Genomic DNA, 22,069 nt, shown 5'->3' on the forward strand with positions numbered 1-22,069 from the left:
ATAGTATAAATAGTTTGTGCTAAGTAGTGCTTCCCTTCTCATCCAGAAGCTGCTATTAATAATTTTTAAAATATGTACTTATCGGGGCTCCCCTGGTGGCACAGTGGTTGAGAGTCCGCCTGCCCATGCAGGGGACACGGGTTCGTGCTCCGGTCCGGGAAGATCCCACATGCTGCGGAGCGGCTGGGCCCGTGAGCCATGGCCACTGAGCCTGCGGGTCCGGAGCCTGGGCTCCGCAACGGGAGAGGCCACAGCAGTGAGAGGCCCGCGTATAGAGAAAAAAAAAAAAAAAAAAGTACTTATCTAGTATTCTACCACCTATACACTGACCCTCCAAGAATATGGTGAGGTAAATATTTTATGTAGCTTAGTGCTAGTGTGAATTATGACACAACTTTCAAGCTCATGAATTTGAAAATGTTCCCAATGTAAATATGTATATTTAAGTATATTAAATAAGTGTGATATATTAAATTAATACATATAATATATTAAATATATAATTTTATATTAATGCATTAAATTAAATGATTTCATATATTAAACCAACTATATTACAATATCTTATGTAAATATAATAAAATACATAGCATAAATATGAATATATAAATACATAAAATATACTTGTGATAAATATAAATAATTTTCATATCCATGAATGTTGTTTGTATTATATATACATATATTATAATTATGTCCTATTTATATATGTATAATATATGTATATTTTATATGTATATATGTACTAGGAGCAGCACTCACAGATGTGGGAGTTATATGAAATATTGTATAATAATATATATAATATTATATATGTTTTAATATATATGAATTATCGAGGCAGCATTCATGGATATGAAATTTATTCTATTCCATACAAATAATATTATAAATATATATAAAATAGCCACATTATGGGTATGAGTTATCTCAAATGTGTTTCTCTGTATTTGTCTCACTTTCTCAGGTGGGTTTCTTCTTTGGTTACTTGCCTCCCCGCTTACTTCCTGAACCAGCTCTTACCTAGCAGCCGTGCTGAAACAGTGAGCTTTCAGACTGTCTCCACCGTATAATAATACAAGCTTTGAGTCTCCAAGGAGCCCAGCCCTAATTTGATTACCACTCACTGTGTGGCCAACAGCCACTGCACAGCTTTCATGATGCAAATCACAGCCTCTGGCATTGAACTCCTAAGATTTATGGCAAATGCTTTCATAACTTACCTTGAAAACTTTGTAGCGATTATTATATTGGGAGAGTTTTATGTGTGTATCCTGCTAGTCTAAGAGGGAGTCATTTGAAAACAACTCAGACTGTCACAATCCCACTTTTCAGGAACATATTGCAGAATACTTCCCCCCTATTGTCAGGGTACAGGTCTGAACCCTGCAGAGAAAGCTGGCCTGTGTGTCGTGGGCAAGAGAACAAAACCACAGCAGAGAAGACTGGCCACCGTTGTCCCGCACCAGGCTGATGTGTAGTTATTGATAGCGCTTGTGCTTTCCATAGAATGGGGGCTGTGTTTGGCTCTTTGATCCCCCTGTACGAGCCTCAGCCTGATGTGATCTTTAAAGTGGCTCTTGTTTGCTAGTGGCTGTGCCATGGCAATCCTAAACATAGTTCTTCATCACGTGGGGTTCTACGAACACCATCCCGAAGCCACTGCGTACCTACCACTCTTGTACATTGAGTATTGTCACTAGGTGTGGGCCTTCAAGGCATTTGATCCTGGCCCATTTCCTTACAGATGAGGAAACTGAGGCCCAGAGGGGAGACTCTAGCAGAGCTCACTTGGCAAGTAGAGCGAGAACTGGAGGCTGGGTCTTCCTGCCCCTTCCTCCGTCCATCTACCATTCCATTCCCGCAGCCTCTCCCACCTTACGAAGTGCATCAAGCATTGCCCCTGGTTTTAGTTGTTAACATTTGACCGTCGGTTTTGTGTGTTCTTGGGGTTTATTTTTCCCCTCACTCCCCTAGGTCATTTCAAGATGAATTCGGTGTCTAAGATAGGCCCCCGGTGGGAAAATAAAGATGGAAAGTATCCTGTAGTTAGGTTCCTTTACTGTTTATATTTCCAAATGACGCGCATGGGACCCACCACTATCTGAGGCTGTGCTGCAGAGACTTCCTCTTTTTTCCTTAACAATCATTTCTGACTTTCCTAGAATTGCCATGGAAACCTATATCCGGCAGAGGCAGCTAATCATGTCGCCCCTGATAACATCCCATGTGATTGGGGAGAATGAACCACTCACTTCAGTCTTGAATAAAGTGATAGCAGCCAAGGAAGTGAATCACAAAGGACAAGGTACACAGCCCTATGTACTGAGCTGGGAGGGGACGCTGGCAGGGGTGCAGGGGTGCAAGGGTGGCGCTCAGAGCTGAGTCCTTGGACTCTGGCCCTTTCACTATCTTTCTCTGATATAAAACAGACCCTGCTGGGGACTGCCCACCTCAGTTTCCGTCTAAAGGCAGTTAAGGCTTAAGAGAGTTGGATCACAGCTGTATTTTGTAAATTCTATAAAACAGATTCTCATCTCATGAGTCTTTCCTCACTTTTGTCTGACCTGTGATCCCCATGTTGTTTCCACAGGTCAAGGCACAAAGAAAAAAGTTTTTTTTTAATTTTTTAAATTAATTTTTATTGGAGTATAGTTGCTTCACAACGTTGTGTTAGTTTCTGCTGTACAGCAAAGTGAATCAGTTATACGTATACATAGATCCCCTCTTTTTTTGGATTTCCTTCCCATTTAGGTCACCACAGAGCATTGAGTACAGTCCCTTGCGCTATACAGTAGGTTCTCATTAGTTAAGAAAAAGAGTTTTGAGGATAATTATGTTCCACTCTCTGAATATGTTTCTCCCAATACGTTTCCTAAAATTGAGAGGAAGGAGACCAAAGTAATGCAGATGAATATGTATTAATATCAACGAATGGGCTACCTAGCACAACATTTTTAGTTGATTTTAGTACCTCCGTATATCATTTTGTTGACATAGTTTTAACTCAGAGGAGTTCTGCTTATTGAAACTGCATTTTTAACTCAAATAATAAGGGAAAATAGTTTAAAATCTAAAATTCAGATGGTGATGATTTGGGGATAATTTTGAAGATTGAGTCAATGTTTTTTTTTTTTACCACCCTGTAATTGTCTTCTGAAGTGGAAGCAATTAGGAAACATTTTCAGCATATTTAATTTGCCATGTGTTCACAGTTCTCCTGAGTAGTAAATACATGTGAGAAATCATAGAATCTGAAAATAAATAACTAAATGTATTTCTGTTGTTTTGGAACTCCTAGCCTAAGGATATAATTTGTTAGAGTGGAAAACCCTTACACTATATAGATTGCTGTGTATGTACAATTTTTTTTAACAAAACTGAAAAAAGAATACCATTCCTTCTCCTCCTTCTTAGCAGTACACTTTTCAAATGTTTTCATGCTCTTCATAAATATTTTTTGTGGCTGCGTAATATTCCATTGCTTGGATTTTTTTTTTTTTTTTTTGAGCATGGAATCCCTAGGTAAACACTTAAATGCTTTCTATTTTGCTGCCTTTATAAATTTAAATAACTGCTGACTTTTTTTTTTTTTTTTGCGGTACATGGGCCTCTCACTGCTGCGGCCTCTCCTGTTGCAGAGCACAGGCTCCAGATGCGCAGGCTCAGCGGCCATGGCTCACGGGCCCAGCCGCCCCGCGGCATGTGGGATCTTCCCGGACCGGGGCACAAACCCACGCCCGCTGCATTGGCAGGCAGACTCTCAACCACTGCGCCACCAGGGAAGCCCTGCTGTGACTATATTTATACGTGAATCTTTTTCCATATTTAGGACTGCCTCCCCAAGAAAATTCCCGGAAGTAGGATTTCTGGGCCAAATGATAGGAATGAGCTTAAACCCGGAGATGTACATATTGCCAGAATACTTCCCATAGGTTTCTTCCTGTGGGCACTAATTACCATATGCCCACTTTGCAAACTGATGTTTAAAAATCTTTACCTGTTTGAAAGGTGAAAAGTAGACCACCGTAGCACTTTTAAAAACTATGTGACAGTGAACTATCTGGCCTTCATATGTATTGATATTTAGGAGTTTTCTAAAGTTTTCCTTCCTTTCTAAAGTTTTTGTGAACACTTTGTGTAATGAAGATAACAATTTGTCTTACTTAGGACACATACTTTTCAATTTCTGGTTTGCCAAATATTTATAAACTTTTTGTACTTCTTTGTGAATTGTATATTCATGTTCTGTTTATTTGTGAGGATCTGAATGTTCTTCTTCTAATGAGTATGAATTCCTAATTTCTTATAAGTATTTCACCATGCCTTTTATAGGCATATGTAGTATATGGTTTATGAAGTATACCTTTTACTTTTTATGAATATCAAAATTTCCGTTTGTATAGATAATTCTCATGCTTTTGTGATTTCTTCATTTGTTTCTCTACTTAGAAAAATGGTTCATACTCAGATTTGATAGTGATACATTTATTTTTTCCTTTAATTTTCTGTCTTTTTTCTGTTGACTTTTCTTTTATATTAGGAATTTATTTTAGTGAAAATGTGTCGTGAGAGGTTAGATTGATTCTAAGTAGCTAGAAAATTATCCCAGCACGTTTATAGAATTGTTCCATTTTTCATGATTTGTTCTGTCTCTTTTGCTATGTGTTTCATTGCTGTATATAATAGTACTTGATTTCATTGTTTCCATTGATTTATATATCTTTTCTACTGCTACTATCCCTCATTACTATAACTTTACAGTATTTTGATATCTGAGAGGGATTATCTTTGTTTTTTTTTTCCCCAAAGTAAACATCCATTCACATTTCTGTCAAATTCTCAAAGAAATCTTACTGTGATTTTGTTGGTAGTATCATTAAAATTCTACGTTAACTAGGGGAGAACTTACATCTTTATAATAATGTGTTTTTGTATCAATACCACACATATATTTTTCTCAGCGTTTCTGTGTGTTTATTATATGGATCATAACAAAGAGCTAAAAGTTTATCTTTTCTTCCTTTAAAGGACTTTGGGTGTCCTTGAAGCTCCTGCCAGGGGACCTCACACAGGTTCAGAAAAACTTCTCACACTTGGTGGATAGATCCACAGCAATCGCCCGGAAAATGGGCTTTCCTGAAATAATCCTTCCAGGTAAACACTTTGCTTGGTTCACCTGTTCTGCATCCTCTAGGACTTTGTTCCATGCAGCCATCACTTCTAATGGGACTCTTAAGGCAACATGGATCCATAAGATTTCATTATTTGCATTCAGTGATGTCGAGACAGTGGGAGATAGAGACAGGGTTGCAGTGCCTTAGAAAACTACCCAGTGTGCAAGCCCAAGAGAATGCTTTTAAATGTACTCAGAAGTTTCTCTTTGTTTTCTCTTCCTTTATGTTCTGCACAAGCCCCTCTGAAATACTTCCTAGACTATCCATTAAGTAACGCTAAATAGCACAGGTTCTCTGTCCCGAGAATAATTTGCTTCTTCTGCACGTACCTCTTCTCATGATGACATCACCAGCACCATGAGCTCCTTGCTCGGAAATTCCAGCGAGGTGCCCACTCAGCTCAGACTCAACTGGACCTTCTGCTCCATTGTCTTAAGCTCCAACTGTGTTCTCGGCTCTCCCCATACTTGTGGTGACAAGAATGTAAATGTTCTGCAGTTTCCTACTTTAGTTTCATCTTTTTTTGCCACCACGTGTTGGTAATCTGCATATGTGTTCTTGTGAATTCACTGATTTAACCCATTTACTTTCTTTGTTTTTTAAATAAATTTATTTTATTTATTCATTTTTGGCTGCGTTGGGTCTTCGTTGCTGCACACGGGCTTTCTCTAGTTGCTGCCGGCGGGGGCTACTGTTCGTTGCGGTGCGCGGGCTTCTCATTGCGGTGGCTACACTTGCTGCAGAGCATGGGCTCTAGAGTGCAGGCTCAGTAGTTGTGGCGCACAGGCTTAGTTGCTCCACAGCATGTGGGATCTTCCAGGACCGGGGATTGAACCCGTGTCCCTTGCATTGGCAGGCGGATTCCTAACCACTGCGCTACCAGGGAAGCCCCCATTTACTTTCTTGATTGTTATAGTGGTAAAAGGAAATCATCCCCTCGAGGAAACTTATATATATGTATTATATAAAATATATGTGTTATAACTATTAAAATATAAGTATGTTGTATATTTGATAGATAGGAAGAAAGAATATATGACTAAATAATCTTTGGCATGTTAGGAACATTCTCGAAAACCAAGCTGTTTATCTATTGCATAAAAATTCAGGTTCTTTTAAACTAATACAAGATCTTGTTCCTCCTTTGGGAAATTAAGGAGCAGTAATAATTTGATGCCTCACACATTTCTGTACATGGTGGGTATTAAAAGTATATTTGTGGAATGAATGAATGAAAGAGTTCTAAAATTGAGATTATCATTTTCTTCTTTTCTTATGAAAAGTAGTTTTTCATCTGCTTATTTCATCCCTTCCAGGGCCATTTCACCCTAATACATATTCATCAACACTCTAGGAAAATGTTTTGTCTTCTTGTTGTTTATAAATTAAGTATTGATACTCTTCCTATAACTGAAGGCAGTTTTATTGCTACAGCAAGACCGAAATCTGAAAAACTAAAATAGAGAAGTTTATCTTTTGGACAAAGGGCATTTATCTTGGAAATCTGGCTTGGAAAGATTCTTTCTATTCAATAGTATTGGTTCATAAACTTCCAGGACTATAACAGACTTTAAACATCATCTCGGATGATGGTTCCCAAATATGCTAGTCTTTGGATCAGCCACTCAGGATCACCTGGAAAATATGAAGATACCGATTCCCAGATTTTTCCAGAGACTCTGATGCAGTTTGTATGACCAGGGCTCTGCGGGGGATTCTGGTAATCGGCCAGGTTTGAGGAATATAAGATCTGGGCTAACATCCCTCAGCTGGGCTCCTCTCATCATCATTTAAGCAGGCTGCAGATTCATCTTAAACTCCTCCCTCTCCTGCACTTTCTCCTATAGCTAAATTCTTGGAAGAGATTATATACTCTCTGTTTCCTCACCTGCCAGTCTCCCTCTATCCTGTCTGGGATGGCTGTCACTAGTCACCAAAGATTTACAGTGTCACCAAGTCCACTGGATATTTTTAGCGTAATGGTCGCCTCGGGCCATTATGTGCCCAGGTTGACCACTCCCTCCGTGAAATGTTCCCCCTCGCTGTCTGTGATCCCACACACTCCTCTTTTTCCCTGAGACCTCTGAGACCCCCTGAGACCTCTCCCAGGAATCCTTTGCCACCTGAGCATCTTTGACCTCACCTTTAAATGTTGGAGTTCCTCAGTCTTTGGTCCTTATGCCCTGTCTTAGTTTGCCTGAGCTACCCTAACAAAATACTATGGGCCGTGTGGCTTAAACGACGGAAGTTTGTTTTCTCACAGTTCCGGACGCCGGAAGTGCAAGATCAGTGTATCTGTAGGGTTGTTTCTTCTGAATCCTCTCTCCTTGGTTTGCAGGTGGCCCCCTTCTCACTGTGTCCTCACACCATCACCCCTCAGTCTGTGTGTGTCTGTGTCCCAATCTTTTCTTATAAGGACACGGATCATATTGGATTAGGACCCGCCATATGACCTCATTTTACCTTATTCACCTCTTTAGCATATGAATTTGGGGGGAGGGGCGCAACTCAATCTGTAACAGGACCCCTTTCCTTCTCCCCTCTGTTCCCTCCCTTGGTGATCTCATCCACTCATTTTGCTTCTGTGTGTTAGTTGCCTCCAAATCCAAATCTCTAGGCTCAAGACCCTTCCTTTAAACTCCACAACCATCCATCCAACTGCTTCCTGCCTCAGGACTTGAGTGGGTCCTCTTCCCATTGGATCACTCTTCTCCTTGTTTATTTCTTACTCAAAATCCACATTTGGAACTTGTCATCCTGGGCATCTAGACCTGACTCTTCTGTTGTGTTTTATCTAAGAGAACAGCCCCTCATCCATCCAGCTGCACAAACACGAAGCCTGAAGATCACCCTTGACACTCCTTTCCTTTACATCTCACACAAAATTAATGGAGGAGACCTGCCAGTTTTCCCTTTCAAAGGCCGCTCAATGCCACCCCGTTCTCTCCATCCTGTTACCACTACCCAACTTGAAGCTGCTGTCATCAATTCCCTGGACAAGTGCCAGTACTTCCTAACGGGTTTTCCTGTTTCTGCTCTTTCTACCTCATTCTCCACACTGTAGCATGAATGATCTTTTATAAATGCCTATCTGATTTCATCCCACTCCCTCCTTGCTGAAAACATGACTTCTGTTTATATTTAGGATGAAGGTACAAATTCTCCACTTGGCCTGGAGGCCTCAGGGAGACTTGTCTTATATCTGTCTCTAGCCTCATCTCACAACAGCTTTCCCCTCACTTGAAGACTTCCATCATATATCTACTACCTCCGGGCCTTTGCACATGCTATTCTCTCTCCCTCTTCCTCCCACGCCTCCAATATCAGCTCAAAGGAGAGATTCCCACACCTTCCAAACAAGGTTGGGACTTAGTGTGATGCTTTCACCGAGCCTGGCCTTTCCCTTCTTTTGTAATGATGCATTTCATCAGGTGATTGTCTGAGAATGCTTCGCTTGCCCACCAGACTTACAGCTGCATGAGAGCAAGGCTGGTTCATGGCTTACAGTCGTTTCCCAAACACCTAGCACAGTGCTTGGTACAGAGTAGGTGCTCAGTCCATTTTTTAAGTGAGTAAATCAATATTATTTCATTTTATTGTATCGTAATTTATTCAACTGTTTCTGTGGTTGGAAATTGAGGACGATTCCAAGTTTTCACATTCACAAACAATATCACAGTGAATATCCCTATGGATCAATCATTGCTCATGTTTTTTTATTGCAATATAGTTAATGTACAATCTTAGGTAAGTTTCATGTGATTCACAATTTTTACAGGTTATATTCCATTTATTGTTAATATAAAATATTGGCTATAGTCCCTGTGCTGTACAGTATATCCTTGTAGCTTATTTTATACATAGTTGTTTGTACCTCTTCCTCCCCTACCCCTGTCTTGCCCCTCCCCTCTTCCCTCTGCCCACTGGTAACCACTAGCTTTTCTCTATATCTGTGAGGCTGTGTCTTTTTTGTTATATTCACTAGTTTGTTTTAATTTTTAGATTCTACATACAAGTGATATACAGTATTTGTCTCTCTCTGTCTGGCTTATTTCACCAATACCCTCCAAGTCCATCCATGTTGGTGCAAATGGCAAAATTTTATTCTTTTTTTCTGGCTGAGTAGTATTCCATTGTGTGTGTGTGTGTGTGTGTGTGTGTATGTATATGTATACACACCACATCATCTTTATCCATTCATCTGCTGATAGACACTAAACTGTACTCCAAAGACACTGTGGTATATATAGAGAGGTAGAATGAGGTAAGCTACAGGGAACAACACACATAGAAGCTTCTGCTGTATGAATAGTTTATTACCAAGTCAGAACATTTTATATTTTACTTATAACTTGCATCTTATTACATCTTGAAATTTAAAAATGACTCCACACAGCAACACTCACAGTCTGGGTTGTTGTGTTGCAGGAGATGTTCGGAATGATATTTACGTCACCCTGATCCATGGGGAGTTTGACAAAGGGAAAAAGAAGACACCGAAGAACGTGGAGGTGACCATGTCTGTGTATGATGAGGAGGGCGGGCTCTTGGAGGTATGTGGTGTCCCCAGCAGTCCCGCTGCCATCACATGCTCCTTTACAACCACAGGACTTGGGGCATGATGTTAATTGTTCTCCACTGTAGAGTACATTTGGTGTTTCACAAGGAAAATATAGGAAACCTGTTAAATTTGTGATTCGCAGTCACCAATTGTAGTGATAAATTCATGTAGACTCTTATTTTCATGATTTCTCCTGTGCTGAGAAAGACCTTAAGCCACCAGGGATTTCAGGTGTACACTTCTGATGCAGAGATTCTGTATCATTTTCAAGTTATTTAGTCACTTTCAAGACGGTTAAGGTCCTCTGGGGCTGGCATGGAGTGGCATTCCTGCCCTGGTCATGTGGAGGGCACACGCCCTCCCCCTGGGTGAGCTAAACCAGCGGAGATGCGCCTGTTAGAGCTGTTACACCAGAAAGGCTCTTGGTTCGAGGTCAACGACCACGCTCTTTAGTTATAGGAATCAGGAAACTGCAGCCCAGAAAGGATAAGCTATTTTCTCAGGGAAGCACAGGACTTAGTGGTGGCACTGGGAACGGACACAGGTGTCCTGCCTTCCAGTCCACTGTTCCTCCAACAGAAGTGACTCTTCATTCTGACATCAAGGAGAAGGAGAGGCAGGGGGAGGCTTTCATCGTCCCAGCTGGCATCTGGCTCCTCTTGTATGAGCCATAGTTACCTGCTTCGGAATGCACTCCATTCACTGAGTCCCTCATGGTGGGGGCACCGCCGAGTACACGACTCCTGCACTTTCCCACAGATAACGATCATCTTCCAAGGAATCAGTTGACTAAGTTGTCTTCTGCATAGAGGGATAAGCAGAATGCTGTGGGCCACGGTACGGGAGTGATTTCTTTGTGCTGTAGAGAGAGTCCTTTTGCCCCAGGAGTTCAAGTACACATCTTCACAGCTCTGCTAACTAGCTTGGAAGTGCCCCCATGGAGGCCTGATGCTACTGAACTAAGTGGTTCATTTCTAGGAAGAGACACAACCCTAAGTTCTAGTGAACATGCCACACCTACACCAGGTCCTTAAAGCAGAGTATAGACAGGACCTCACACAGCAGTGTGTCTGCACACATGCTGGAGCTCCCTGTCACCCTCTCTAGGCCTCTGTTCCCTGAGAGAGGAAAGAAGAAAGAAAGAAAGGACAGTGTATGGCTGGGATGGAAGAGAGAAGAAAAGTTCCAACAAAGAGGAAGGTTAAGCTTGTGCTGGGTGCCTTAGCTACTACACATTGAGACACTTGGACCCTCAAAGTGCTAGAAACTCGTTCTTTTTTTTAATTCTTTTTTTTTAAATTGAAGTGTAGTTGATTTACAATGTTGTGTTAGTTTCAGGTGTACAACAAAGTGGTTCCGTTATCCATCCATCTATCTATCTATCTATATTATTTTTCAGATTCTTCTCCCATATAACTCATTAAAAAATATTGAGTATAGTTCCCTGTGCTGTACAGTAGGTCCTTGTTGTGTATCTATTTTATATATAGGAATGTGTATATTGTCAATGCCAACTTCCTAATTATCCCTTCCCACTACCTTTCCCCTTTGGTAACCATAAGTTCGTTTTCTATGTCTGTGAGTCTGTTTCTGTTTTGTAAATAGGAATGTTTTGTTCATTTGTATCATTTTCTTTAAGATTCCACATACAAATGATATCATATGATATTTGTCTTTCTCTGTCTGACTTACTTCACTTAGTATGGTAATCTCTAGATCCATCCATGTTGCTACAAATGGCATTATTTCATTCTTTTTTTTATAGCTGAGTAGTGTTCCATTGTACATATATATATACCATATTTTCTTGGAAACTTATTCTCACTCTACTGTTCACCCCCAGATGTAATCAGCTTATGTATGCCAGTGTAAGGCATGTGCTGGCCATGTGGAATACCCTTAGTGTTCTAGATATTACTGCCCCCTCCTAATTTTTTCTTTCCATCCGAAGAAAGCAATTCATCCTGGTGCTGGATACGAAGGCATTTCCGAGTACAAATCAGTGGTCTATTACCAGGTCAAGCAGCCCTGTTGGTATGAGACTGTCAAGGTGAGAATGTGTCATCAGTAACCCCTATCATATATGAAACCTCGTTTAGATTCCTTTCTTCTTTTACCCACAAATCGCTCTTCCTTTATCCTGAAGTTTTAGATAGGTTGCCTGTGGTGTGCAATCAGAAATGAATTGATCATCCATCGTAGCTCCGCAGAAGCTCGTTTCTCTTTCATAAACTTCAGAAATCTTAAGTAACATTCTCGTTTGTAAACGTGTTGAAATTGGAAGAGAGAAACTTGATGTTGTAATGATGTAAGAGGCTGCCAAGATGGTCCAGAACCAAATGGAAATTTTCACACTCTGCAAGCAGTTTCCTAACATTTCTTTCCTTCTTGGCCTCTAACCAAGTTAGCTGGGCTTCTTTTCAATTTAAATATGTGTCTTACAGATCCCAAAGTGCTCTTGAGATCAGTCCACTCGTGTGAGCCTCACAGTAGCTCTGCGACAAACGGTCCGAGTTGCAGTAGCCCATTTTCTGATGACATAACTGACGCTCAGAGAAGTGAAGTGACCAAGTTCCTCTAGCTGCTCGTGTCAGAGCCTAAGCTGGATTCCACTTCTTCTGAGCCCCAGACTCCATCAACTCTTTCCTTTTTTGTTGTTCTGGTTTTTTACTGAAGTATAGTTGATTTATAATGTTGTGTTAATTTCTGCTGTATAGCAAAGTGATTCAGTTATACATATCTATACATTTTTTAATATTCTTTTCCATTATGGTTGACTTCAGGATATTGAATAGAGTTCCCTGTGCTATACAGTAGGACCTTGTTCTTTATCCACATCGGCTTTTTCTGATTGTCAAAGTTTTATGAGCTCTCCATAGAAAACTAAAAAAAACAAACAAAAAAAAGTTGTACTAATATCTTAATTCAGAAGTAACCATTTTCCACAATTTTATATACTTCATAGGTTTTGGATCATGCTATTCATACAAATTTATATTGTGCCTTTTCAAACTCTCTTGAGGCATTAAAAAGCCTTCAGAAGTATATTTTTAGATACTTGCATAATATTCCATTATATAATCATGCCATAATTTATTTAACTATTTGCTACAAATTCTCTGCTCTGTACATTGCTCCATGCCTCTGTTTCCCCTGTCTCTTCTGTATATGTAAGCGGCAAAAAAAAAAAAAAAAAAAAGCTTCCTTGTCCCCAGTATTTTATCTTTTCCTTCTATTACAGGCCCTAACTATTAACATATCCATGTACACCTTGCAGTCTTGCACACAGACCTGAAAGTACTGGTCTTTTCCCCCTGAAGTATCTCCTGCTTCACACTTGAGAAAGCACTAGAAATTTGTAATATCTCCATTTTCAGAATCTATGATAAACAGCAAAGATGATCTTCTCTTGAGATTCTTTTGGTTTTGAAAAATAGCTAAATCTCCTTTGAATGAAACCCTACACCAAATCTAACTCTATAGGAATTACTCCTGTGATCAGATACTAAAATGTGCCTCATTTTATAAAATGAACTATGAGTGCAGGGGACTGTATTGATATTCCTTTTTATCGTGCAGGTATCCATTGCTATAGAAGAAGTTGCTCGCTGCCATATAAGATTTACCTTCCGACACCGGTCATCTCAGGAATGTGAGTATTAGGAGGTCTACGACATATTTCAGTCAAAACAGTGTTTACTCTTGCTTGATGGCGCTTTTGTGGGTCTGTAGAATGAGATACTTGGCATCTTTATTTCAAGATCCAGTGAAGCTAAGGAAATCTTAAAATGAATTTTTCTAGGCTTCCAAGATCTGTGTTTATCATTGTGTATCAGAATTTCCCTGAAATGTGCTCTATGGATAGTAAGGTTCTACAATGCTAATAGATGCTGTCTGACAAAAAGTGTTTCCCAGTTGAATAGGGATAGAAAGTACTTGTATATTATGTCTCCCTCTTAGACATTCACCGTGTATGTTGCCACATTGCTGAGAAATCCTGAAGCAAGAAAACTGTTCAATCTGTTGTTTCCCCAATTTTTTTTTTCATGAAAGAACTGTTTCAAGTCTTAGATCACAGTTTATGAGTTGACTTTCCTAAGGTGTGAACAGAGGAGAATATTGATTATTTTCAGATTGATCATAACATTTCTGGAAGTGTTGTTCTCATTCAGCACTGCATAAAAATGCAGTCCTTCCTCCCAAACTGAATTTTCTGAATGCCATCTACCTACCAGACTGCAGGCCAGGCCCTGGGTAGATGACAGCAAATAGGACACAGTCACTGCTCTGCAAAGTCTCTGTGGTCTAGTTAGGAAGAGGAGCAAGAAAACAGGTGATGAAGTTCAGATCAACATGATACGTGTTACAGCAGCAAACATCAGGGAGTAAGCACAGCACCTAACCCTGCCTGGGGATTTCTGCGTAAGGTTTCCTACATCCTAGCTGAGACTTGAAGGTGAGCAGAAGTTAGCCCAGTGAAGGGTGCTGGTGGAGAAATGTGTTTGAAAAGCAAAGTGAGCTCGGTAGGGCTAATGTGGGAGTCATCATGATATTAGATGGAACCATCTGAAATTGCCATTTTTGTAGGTCAGTATCAGATAGTCAAGTATCAGCAAATAGTCAATTATCAGCAATTTCGTACAGTTCTCCGTCATACTAAGCTAGCATTGATCAAGCTCTTAGTTTGTACCAGACACTTTGTGAAGCTCTATTTATACACTATCTTGTTTAGTATCTACAGGAATCAATAAGACCCATACACATTTTAATCCACATTTATATGTAAAGAAACTGAGGCACAGAGATGTTAGGTATGTGCCCAAGGTCACAGGGCTAGTAAGTTTCTGGATTGACATGTCTGTGGTCTGATTCCAGACAGGCTAGAGCCAGATCATGAAAGATGAAGGTTCTTTTGAAGTCTGTTATGGAGGAGCCATTAAAGCATTGCTGTATGGGTGGTGTCAGTGGTCGTGATTTCGTATATATTTATAACAGCTTTAGTCACGGTACCCCCAAATTGGCCGTCAATAGGAGAACAGATGAACAAACTGTAGTATAATCCTATGCTCAGCCAATCTGGGTAACATGAGGCACAGCAGACCTTAGAGGTGTGCCTGTGGTGAGAACAGGCCATGAGTCACCCCAGGAGTAGACATTTAAGCAGGGGACATGGTGAGCTCAGAGGCCAACCGCTGAAGACCAGGAGAGAGGCCCTTTGCTTTCTCAGGAGGCCGTACCCTCCTCCCCCAAATGCCACAGGACACACATATCCACTTCTCCTGGCACCAGGGCTACTATCTTGGAAAGAAGAGAGGAACAGAAATCTTAGATGGCATCACAAACCTTGGAAGATAATCAACAAAATACTTACTGAGTCTGTCTTAGAACAGCAGTAGTGAGGTAGGTCATGGGAAGGCTTTGGAGCAGGGCAGTTGACTTGATTAGATTTGATTTCGGAGATCCCCAAAGGGTGGGGAAGAGCTGGAGACAGATCTGTTATGAAGATCTTGTGGGAATACAGGGAAGAGGTGAGGGTGGCCTGGCCTCAGGTGGGAACAGCAGGGATGGAGAGAAAAGGCACAGCCTCCAGAGGCGCTCAGGACACGGAGTTGGCATGGGGGTGGGGTCAGTGTCAACACCCACAGTTCTGATTTGGATGACCGAGTCGATACTGATGTCATTCATTCACAAATATCGGAGAAGGAGCATACTTGGGGGCACCAGAAGATTTCCGTTAGGGAACTGTTTCCTTCAAGGAGTCTGTGACGTGGACAGTACGTATGGCTTTTTGGGGCTTGCTCAACTGTATTGTTTATAGCAGGATTTTTTTTTTTTTTTTTGCGGTACGTGGGCCTCTCACTGCTGTGGCCTCTCCCGTTGCGGAGCACAGGCTCCGGACGCGCAGGCTCAGCGGCCATGGCTCACGGGCCCAGCTGCTCTGCGGCATGTGGGATCTTCCCAAACCGGGGCACGAACCCGCGTCCCCCTGCATCGGCAGGCAGACTCTCAACCACTGCGCCACCAGGGAAGCCCGATTATAGCACGATTGAACACCAAACCCCAGAGCAAAATGTGCCATCAGCTCTCATAGCCATCACCCCCTGGTATCTTTCTGCCCTGCTCAGACATGTATTCCTGTCTTTTCAGCCAGAGATAAATCAGAGCGAGCCTTCGGGGTGGCCTTCGTGAAGCTGATGAACCCGGACGGCACCACTCTGCAGGACGGGCGGCATGATCTGGTGCTTTATAAGGTGGTGCTAAAGAAAGAGGCTCAGAAAGTGCCTAAGGACATATTTACTCCCTCTGACATTGGTTCTGAAAGCTCCTTTCAGACTTAGGTGTATAACTATCAGAAACTTCTCTCGGGCTGTACGCGTTTGCCCCTTCAAGTCTAGAACCCCAGAGGACCGTGGTCACACCAGCTGCATGGTCTCCCATCCCTTTAGTCTTTTAAGTGATGGTCCCTCCCTCTCGTGCAAATGGCGTCCGTGGAGGTTGAACAGTCAAGGGCTGTTCTTCTGCTCTTTGCGTCAGCCTATGTGGAGCATCGATAGTTGCACTGTTGGGCTGGGTTAGAGTGTGGTGGACATGGTAGGATGTGGTTTACGTATCAGCGCGAGCCAGGCACCGTTTCTCCTTTCTGTGGCCTCCCTTCCTCTCCTATCAGTTGTGTCCTTCTTCTCCCCTCTAACTTCTGCAGAGCTATCGCTTCCACTGAGATTTTAGAGCAGAAAGCAGATGTTGGGAAGATCTCCTTTGTCCAACAATATCCAGGAGGCTTTTCACACGGTTGGTAGCTTTTTTGAGATGAATCCACTTGATGTGTATTTCCTTTAGCAGCCCCTGAGCTCAAAAATAGGGTTGGAAGCCATGGCAAGCTGTTTCTTCTCAGAGGACCCAGTGAAGTATCATTGTGACCATTTACCTGTTCAAGAAAATGAAATCCAACCTTATTCTTTATGTATGTACGTAGAGCAGAGACTAGAGTGTTGACTTCTAGTTCATAACTTATTCTGTCTTCATTCAATGTTGAAATTATTTCTGGACTCAAACTCTGGGACAGTATCACAGTATCTCGGAGTTGGAAGGGATCTACTTTGATAAAACTTCCTTTCTCAGGTTGGAAGTACACTGTGCTCATGGTAGATACTATTTTATTTGCACATAAGACATTTTGTCCGCCACCTGGTGTCCCTAACGTGCTTCCTTTGCAGGGTGACAACAAGAAAATGGAAGATGCTAAATTCTACCTGACCCTGCCTGGAACCAAAGTGGAGATGGAAGAAAAGGAGCTCCAAGCATCCAAAACCCCGGCCAACTTTACGCCAAACAAGGATAGCACAAAAGATAGCTTTCAGATTGCCACCCTTATCTGCTCCACAAAGCTCACTCAGAATGGTAGGTGTGCTGACCTCGGTGACACCAGAATGAGTTTTCTATTTGGTCCTCCTAGGCTTCTTTGTTAGCCTCAGGGGACTGGACGCTATGGGGCTGTGTGTCTTCTGAGGTAGGGTCCTGGGCTATCTGCATTCTGCTCTCTGCTCTTCACGTGATGTTCTGGGTAGTACTGATTAGATAGCTAAAGCTCTTCCTGAGGCTTCTTTGTCTCTCTTTCCACTAGAATGAAAAGCATTTTGGTGGTTTTAAAATATGGTAAAATCTATAAATGTATTCATTAATAGGGGCTATGAATTTCGAAAGTCTTATGTTTCCTTCCTTCAAGGCAGCAAAGAACTCTAATACTGTGCTCTGTATCATGTATAGAACAAGAAATGTTGGTAGTAAGGGGAGGATACTGGCAGAGGAGCATCAGTCTCCTGTCCAAGCAGGTATGGCCAAGAGCAGGGGGGGGGTTTCCTGTTAGCATTCCATCTGTCCCCCATATAGAGTCCTCTTTCTCGATTTTTTTCCCCAAGCAGTCAGATTTTCCATAACATCAGCTGAAGAGTTCAAATGCGGCTTCATTTTGTCCCCTCATGAAATCTGATAGCAATTTTCACTTCTCTTGTGTATATCATGACAGTTGATAGCCAATAACAGCTTCTTATTCATTTAACCTGCTGAATATAGCTACTTTGGGGACTTGCTTTAGAAATTCTTTGTCCCCTGTGCTATGTGGAGGATTAGTCCCTTTGACCTCTGAGAAGATTTAGGGGCTCTGCCTTAGGGAAGTGATAAGGTACACAAAACAGCTGAGATCTAAGGTACACTCAAGGATCAGATAGCATGTGGTTGATCTTTAGAACGGGTTAGTATTGTTTATTTTTATTTTTATTTTTTTGCGGTATGCGGGCCTCTCACTGTTGTGGCCTCTCCCGTTGCGGAGCACAGGCTCTGGACACACAGGCTCAGCGACCATGGCTCACGGGCCCAGCCGCTCCGTGGCATGTGGGATCTTCCCGGACCGGGGCACGAACCCGTGTCCCCTGCATCGGCAGGCAGACTCTCAACTACTGCACCACCAGGGAAGCCCAGTATTGTTTATTTTGATGAATCTTGGCTGCGTAGAGAATATGGATAGTATTTCAACTTGGACAGTTGATGAGACTCAACAGAGTCAGGGTCAGAGCTGTTACATATGGGAAAGTAAAAGCAGGCACCAAAAATTAAGCCAGAGAAAAGGCAAAACTATGGAGACATGAAAAGATCCGTGGTTACAAAGGGCTCGGGGAGAGAGGGAGGGATGAACAGCCAGAGCCTGGGGGATTTTTAGGGCAGTAAAACTATATACTGAATGATACCCTAACGGGTACATGGATGCACGTCATTATACATTTGTCAAAAGCCACAGAATATACTGCACAGAGCGACCCCTGACTGAAACGAGGGGCTTCAGTTAATAATCTTTATCAGTGTTGCCTCATCATATGTAACAAAGGTACCACAGTAATGCAGGCTGTTAATAATAGGGGAGACCCTGGAGCCTTGAAGGGGTATGTGGTAACTCTCTGTACTTCGGGCTTAATTTTTCTGTGAACCTAAAACTGCTCAAAAAAATAATAAAGTCTATTAATTAGTAAAAACAAACAAACAAACAAACAAACAAAACACTAAAAGTGAAGCCAGAAGGCATTCTGAGCTTTATGGAAGCCACGAGAAAACTGCATCAGTGATATAACCCTTGTTAGAGAAAAAGTAAACATAAATAAACTGCTGATACGAGGTTAAGTCGTATGTTTATGGGAGATGATTTACAAGGTGTATCAAAGATCTTAAACGTATTCAGACCCTTTGACCCAGTACTGTGACCCCTAGAAATTGAACCTAAATAGACAATGGGAGATGTGCACAAAGATTTATATATGAGGATGTTTCCCTATGATTCATCATAGGGGAACAGTGCAAAGGGTCCAAATGTCCAATAGTTGGGGTCAGGTTAAAGTATATAATGTTATTAAATGATAAAATATATGCAGCTGTGGGGCTTCCCTGGTGGTGCAGTGGTCGAGAGTCTGTCTGCCGATACAGGGGACATGGGTTCATGCCCTGGTCCGGGAAGATCCCACATGCCGCGGAGCAGCTGGGCCCGTGAGCCATGGCCGCTGAGCCTGTGCGTCCGGAGCCTGTGCTCCACAATGGGAGAGGCCACAACAGTGAGAGGCCTGCGTACCGGGGGAAAAAAAAAAAAAAAAAATATATATATATATATATATATATATATATATATGTATGTATATGCAGCTGTAAAATATATTTCAAAACAGTCAAAGACATGGGAAAATGTTAACACTATGTAGAGTATAATCCCGGTTTTGTTTAAATTTATGAGGATAATTTGGAGCCTTTTGCCTGGGTTCAGATCCCAGCTCTGCCCCTTACTAGCTGGTTCACCTTGGGCAAGTCACTTGATCTCTCTGTGACTTGGTTTCCTCAGTTTTAAAATGGGAGTAATGATAGTATTTATTTCAAAGAATGAAGTAAATTAAAATAAGTAGAAGCAAAGCAACAATGTGTAGCCCATTGTAAACACTACATGAGTATTAACTGCTCTCATCATCATCATTATTATATGTACACAGAAAAAGGCTAAAAATAATTACTCAAAGTTTGGATGATAGTTCTTATTTTCTTTATTCTTTCTGGTATTTTCCAAATTTTTAACCATGAAATGTCAAAGTGTTATTTTTTTTTTTTTTTAGCTCTGATGGTAGATGAGAGAAAGCACCGATGTACTTTTGGGGCTCTAAAGGGATATTCGAAAGAGACAGCGTTTACCAAACATCTAGTAGATTATCCGTCCTAGAGACTAGGTTTGAAGAAAACAAGTAATAAAAGTTTGTAAAATTAACTTATTAGAGATAATGGTTAGAGATAACCATATTGTTACATTGTTTATTATCTCCCAGGCAAAACTTTAGGAAGCTTATTGACAGGTAGCAGTACTCATCTTGATGCGCCGATACCAACATCACTCATCTTCTAAACGTTCCAAACCTGTGTTGTCCCGCCTCTTATGTAGCTTGCGAAATTTAAATTAATTAAAGTCAAGTGAAGGTATGACTGCAGTTCCTTGGTTGCATTCGCCCCATTTCAAGTGCTCAGTGGTTTTCTGTGTCTGGTGACTTTCCTACTGGACAGCACAGGTTGCAACATTCCCATCATCACAGAAACTTCCATCGGGTAGAACTGTCCTCTTCCATTTGTTGTCATCCCGTTCCTAGTGTTTAGATCTCAAAAACACTCAACATACTTAAAAAAAAAAAAGTCTCCCAAGAATATCCTGTCCCAAAGAAGACTTAAAGAGGAAAACTCATCTAAACCAGAGCGGGGTGACCTGCTGTCAACCTGGATGGGGGTAGGAAGAGGGGACGGATTTGGGGAAGATGAGGTGACATCGTGAGCATCAGAGAAAATGGCACATTCATTCCCAGTGACAGATAGTAAGTGTGTTTGCTTTCTTCTAATTTGATGGGAGTGATAATGAACCAATTCAATTTCTTCTGAGAAAGAAGAAGCTGAGGAACATGAATAAATCATCAACTCTATGAGGGCATTTGTTGATCAAGAGGAGGCTAGCTGTTCTCCTTTCACTCGGAGGCCATGAACAAAGGCGGAGTTTCTCCTTAGCCTTTGGAGGGCTATTCAGACTCCAAAGTTAAAAACCACTGGACTTTGTTACAAACAGAGCCTGTAGGCACCTTCATTATTTTATGAATTATTTCAAAATTAGAACAGACTGATGTATATGGGGTCATTCTGTTGCTGGGCCCATATGGAGGGTGAGGATAGAGGAGAGGGAGAGAGGAGTCGAGTCTCTGCAGGTGTGGACCTGTGCCAGATTCACAGACATCTCATTTTACCCACCGACAGCCTAGCACGGGAAGACACCAATGTTTTTGTTATTAACCTCAGTTTACTGATCAGAGCGCCGAGCTGAGGTGCTGAAATATTTTGCCGAAACTCGTAAGTGGTGGACTTGGGTCCGAAAACAGATATTTGTAACTCTAAAACTTAGGGTTTTTCTTTGTCATTCTTTTCTTTTTTAAACGTTATGGTCCCTAACCGTTTCCCAAAGGTAATCACTACCCTAAATTTGGGGATTATCATTCAGAGTAGTGTGAATTCTTATATACTTTTTTTTTTTGGCCTCGAGACATGTGGGATCTTAGTTCCCCAACCAAGGGTCGAACCCGTGCCCCCTGCAGTGGAAGCGCAGAGTCCTAACCACTGGACTGCCAGGGAAGTCCCAATTCTTACATACTTCTGACGGTGATGTAAATTGGGACAGCTTTGGATAACATTTAGATAGTATCTAATATGGTTAGAGGTGGTCATTCTTGATAATCTGGAAATGTAGTCTAGTTTTATACCTCAGAAAATGCTGCTGATACCAGATAGGCATATGAGAATGTTTGCAGCAGAATTGTTTGTGACAGCTCAAAACCACAACCCAACTGTGGTTGTTTATCGACAGTAGAATGGATAAATTCTGGTACATCCATACGATGGGATAGATACTCTACAGCAATCAAATGAAATTAACCAGAGCTATTCATCAGCCTGTATGAATCCCAGAAACACGGTGAGTCTAGGGCTATTTCTGTAACAACCATGTCACCACTTTTCTTGCCCTAAGACGTTATGCTTCACCAGATGCCAAATCTATTCCTAATATTAGCAGTGATGGGGCATGCAAATATCTCTAGGGAGTAAACCTCTAGACTGATTAGTGGGTTCCTTGCAGATTCTTAAATCTGCTGCGTGACTCTTCAGCATGATGAAGTATCCAAATCCTTTTCCTTAGGCAGCCACGCGTGGAGTGAGGTAACAAGTGGAACGGTACGGTTGACTAGCACGTGGCAAAAATAGGAGATGGGAAGATGGAGGTGGA

The 22,069-nt window shown here is 41.6% G+C and overlaps 1 protein-coding gene across 1 annotated transcript in view; it reads left to right on the forward strand.

The window, feature by feature from the left end:
• The window catches only part of DOCK5 (dedicator of cytokinesis 5), a 216,239-nt gene that overhangs the window by 116,432 nt on the left and 77,738 nt on the right, over positions 1 to 22,069 (forward strand). Inside the window, exons 12-18 of the mRNA XM_060102585.1 lie at positions 2,166 to 2,308; positions 5,032 to 5,157; positions 9,606 to 9,730; positions 11,690 to 11,788; positions 13,318 to 13,390; positions 15,886 to 15,989; positions 16,953 to 17,136. Coding sequence (XP_059958568.1) covers positions 2,166 to 2,308; positions 5,032 to 5,157; positions 9,606 to 9,730; positions 11,690 to 11,788; positions 13,318 to 13,390; positions 15,886 to 15,989; positions 16,953 to 17,136 — 854 coding nt within the window. The remainder of the gene's footprint in view (positions 1 to 2,165; positions 2,309 to 5,031; positions 5,158 to 9,605; positions 9,731 to 11,689; positions 11,789 to 13,317; positions 13,391 to 15,885; positions 15,990 to 16,952; positions 17,137 to 22,069) is intronic.

Source organism: Mesoplodon densirostris, chromosome 6 (genome assembly GCF_025265405.1).
Source record: "Mesoplodon densirostris isolate mMesDen1 chromosome 6, mMesDen1 primary haplotype, whole genome shotgun sequence".
NCBI lineage: Eukaryota > Metazoa > Chordata > Mammalia > Artiodactyla > Ziphiidae > Mesoplodon > Mesoplodon densirostris.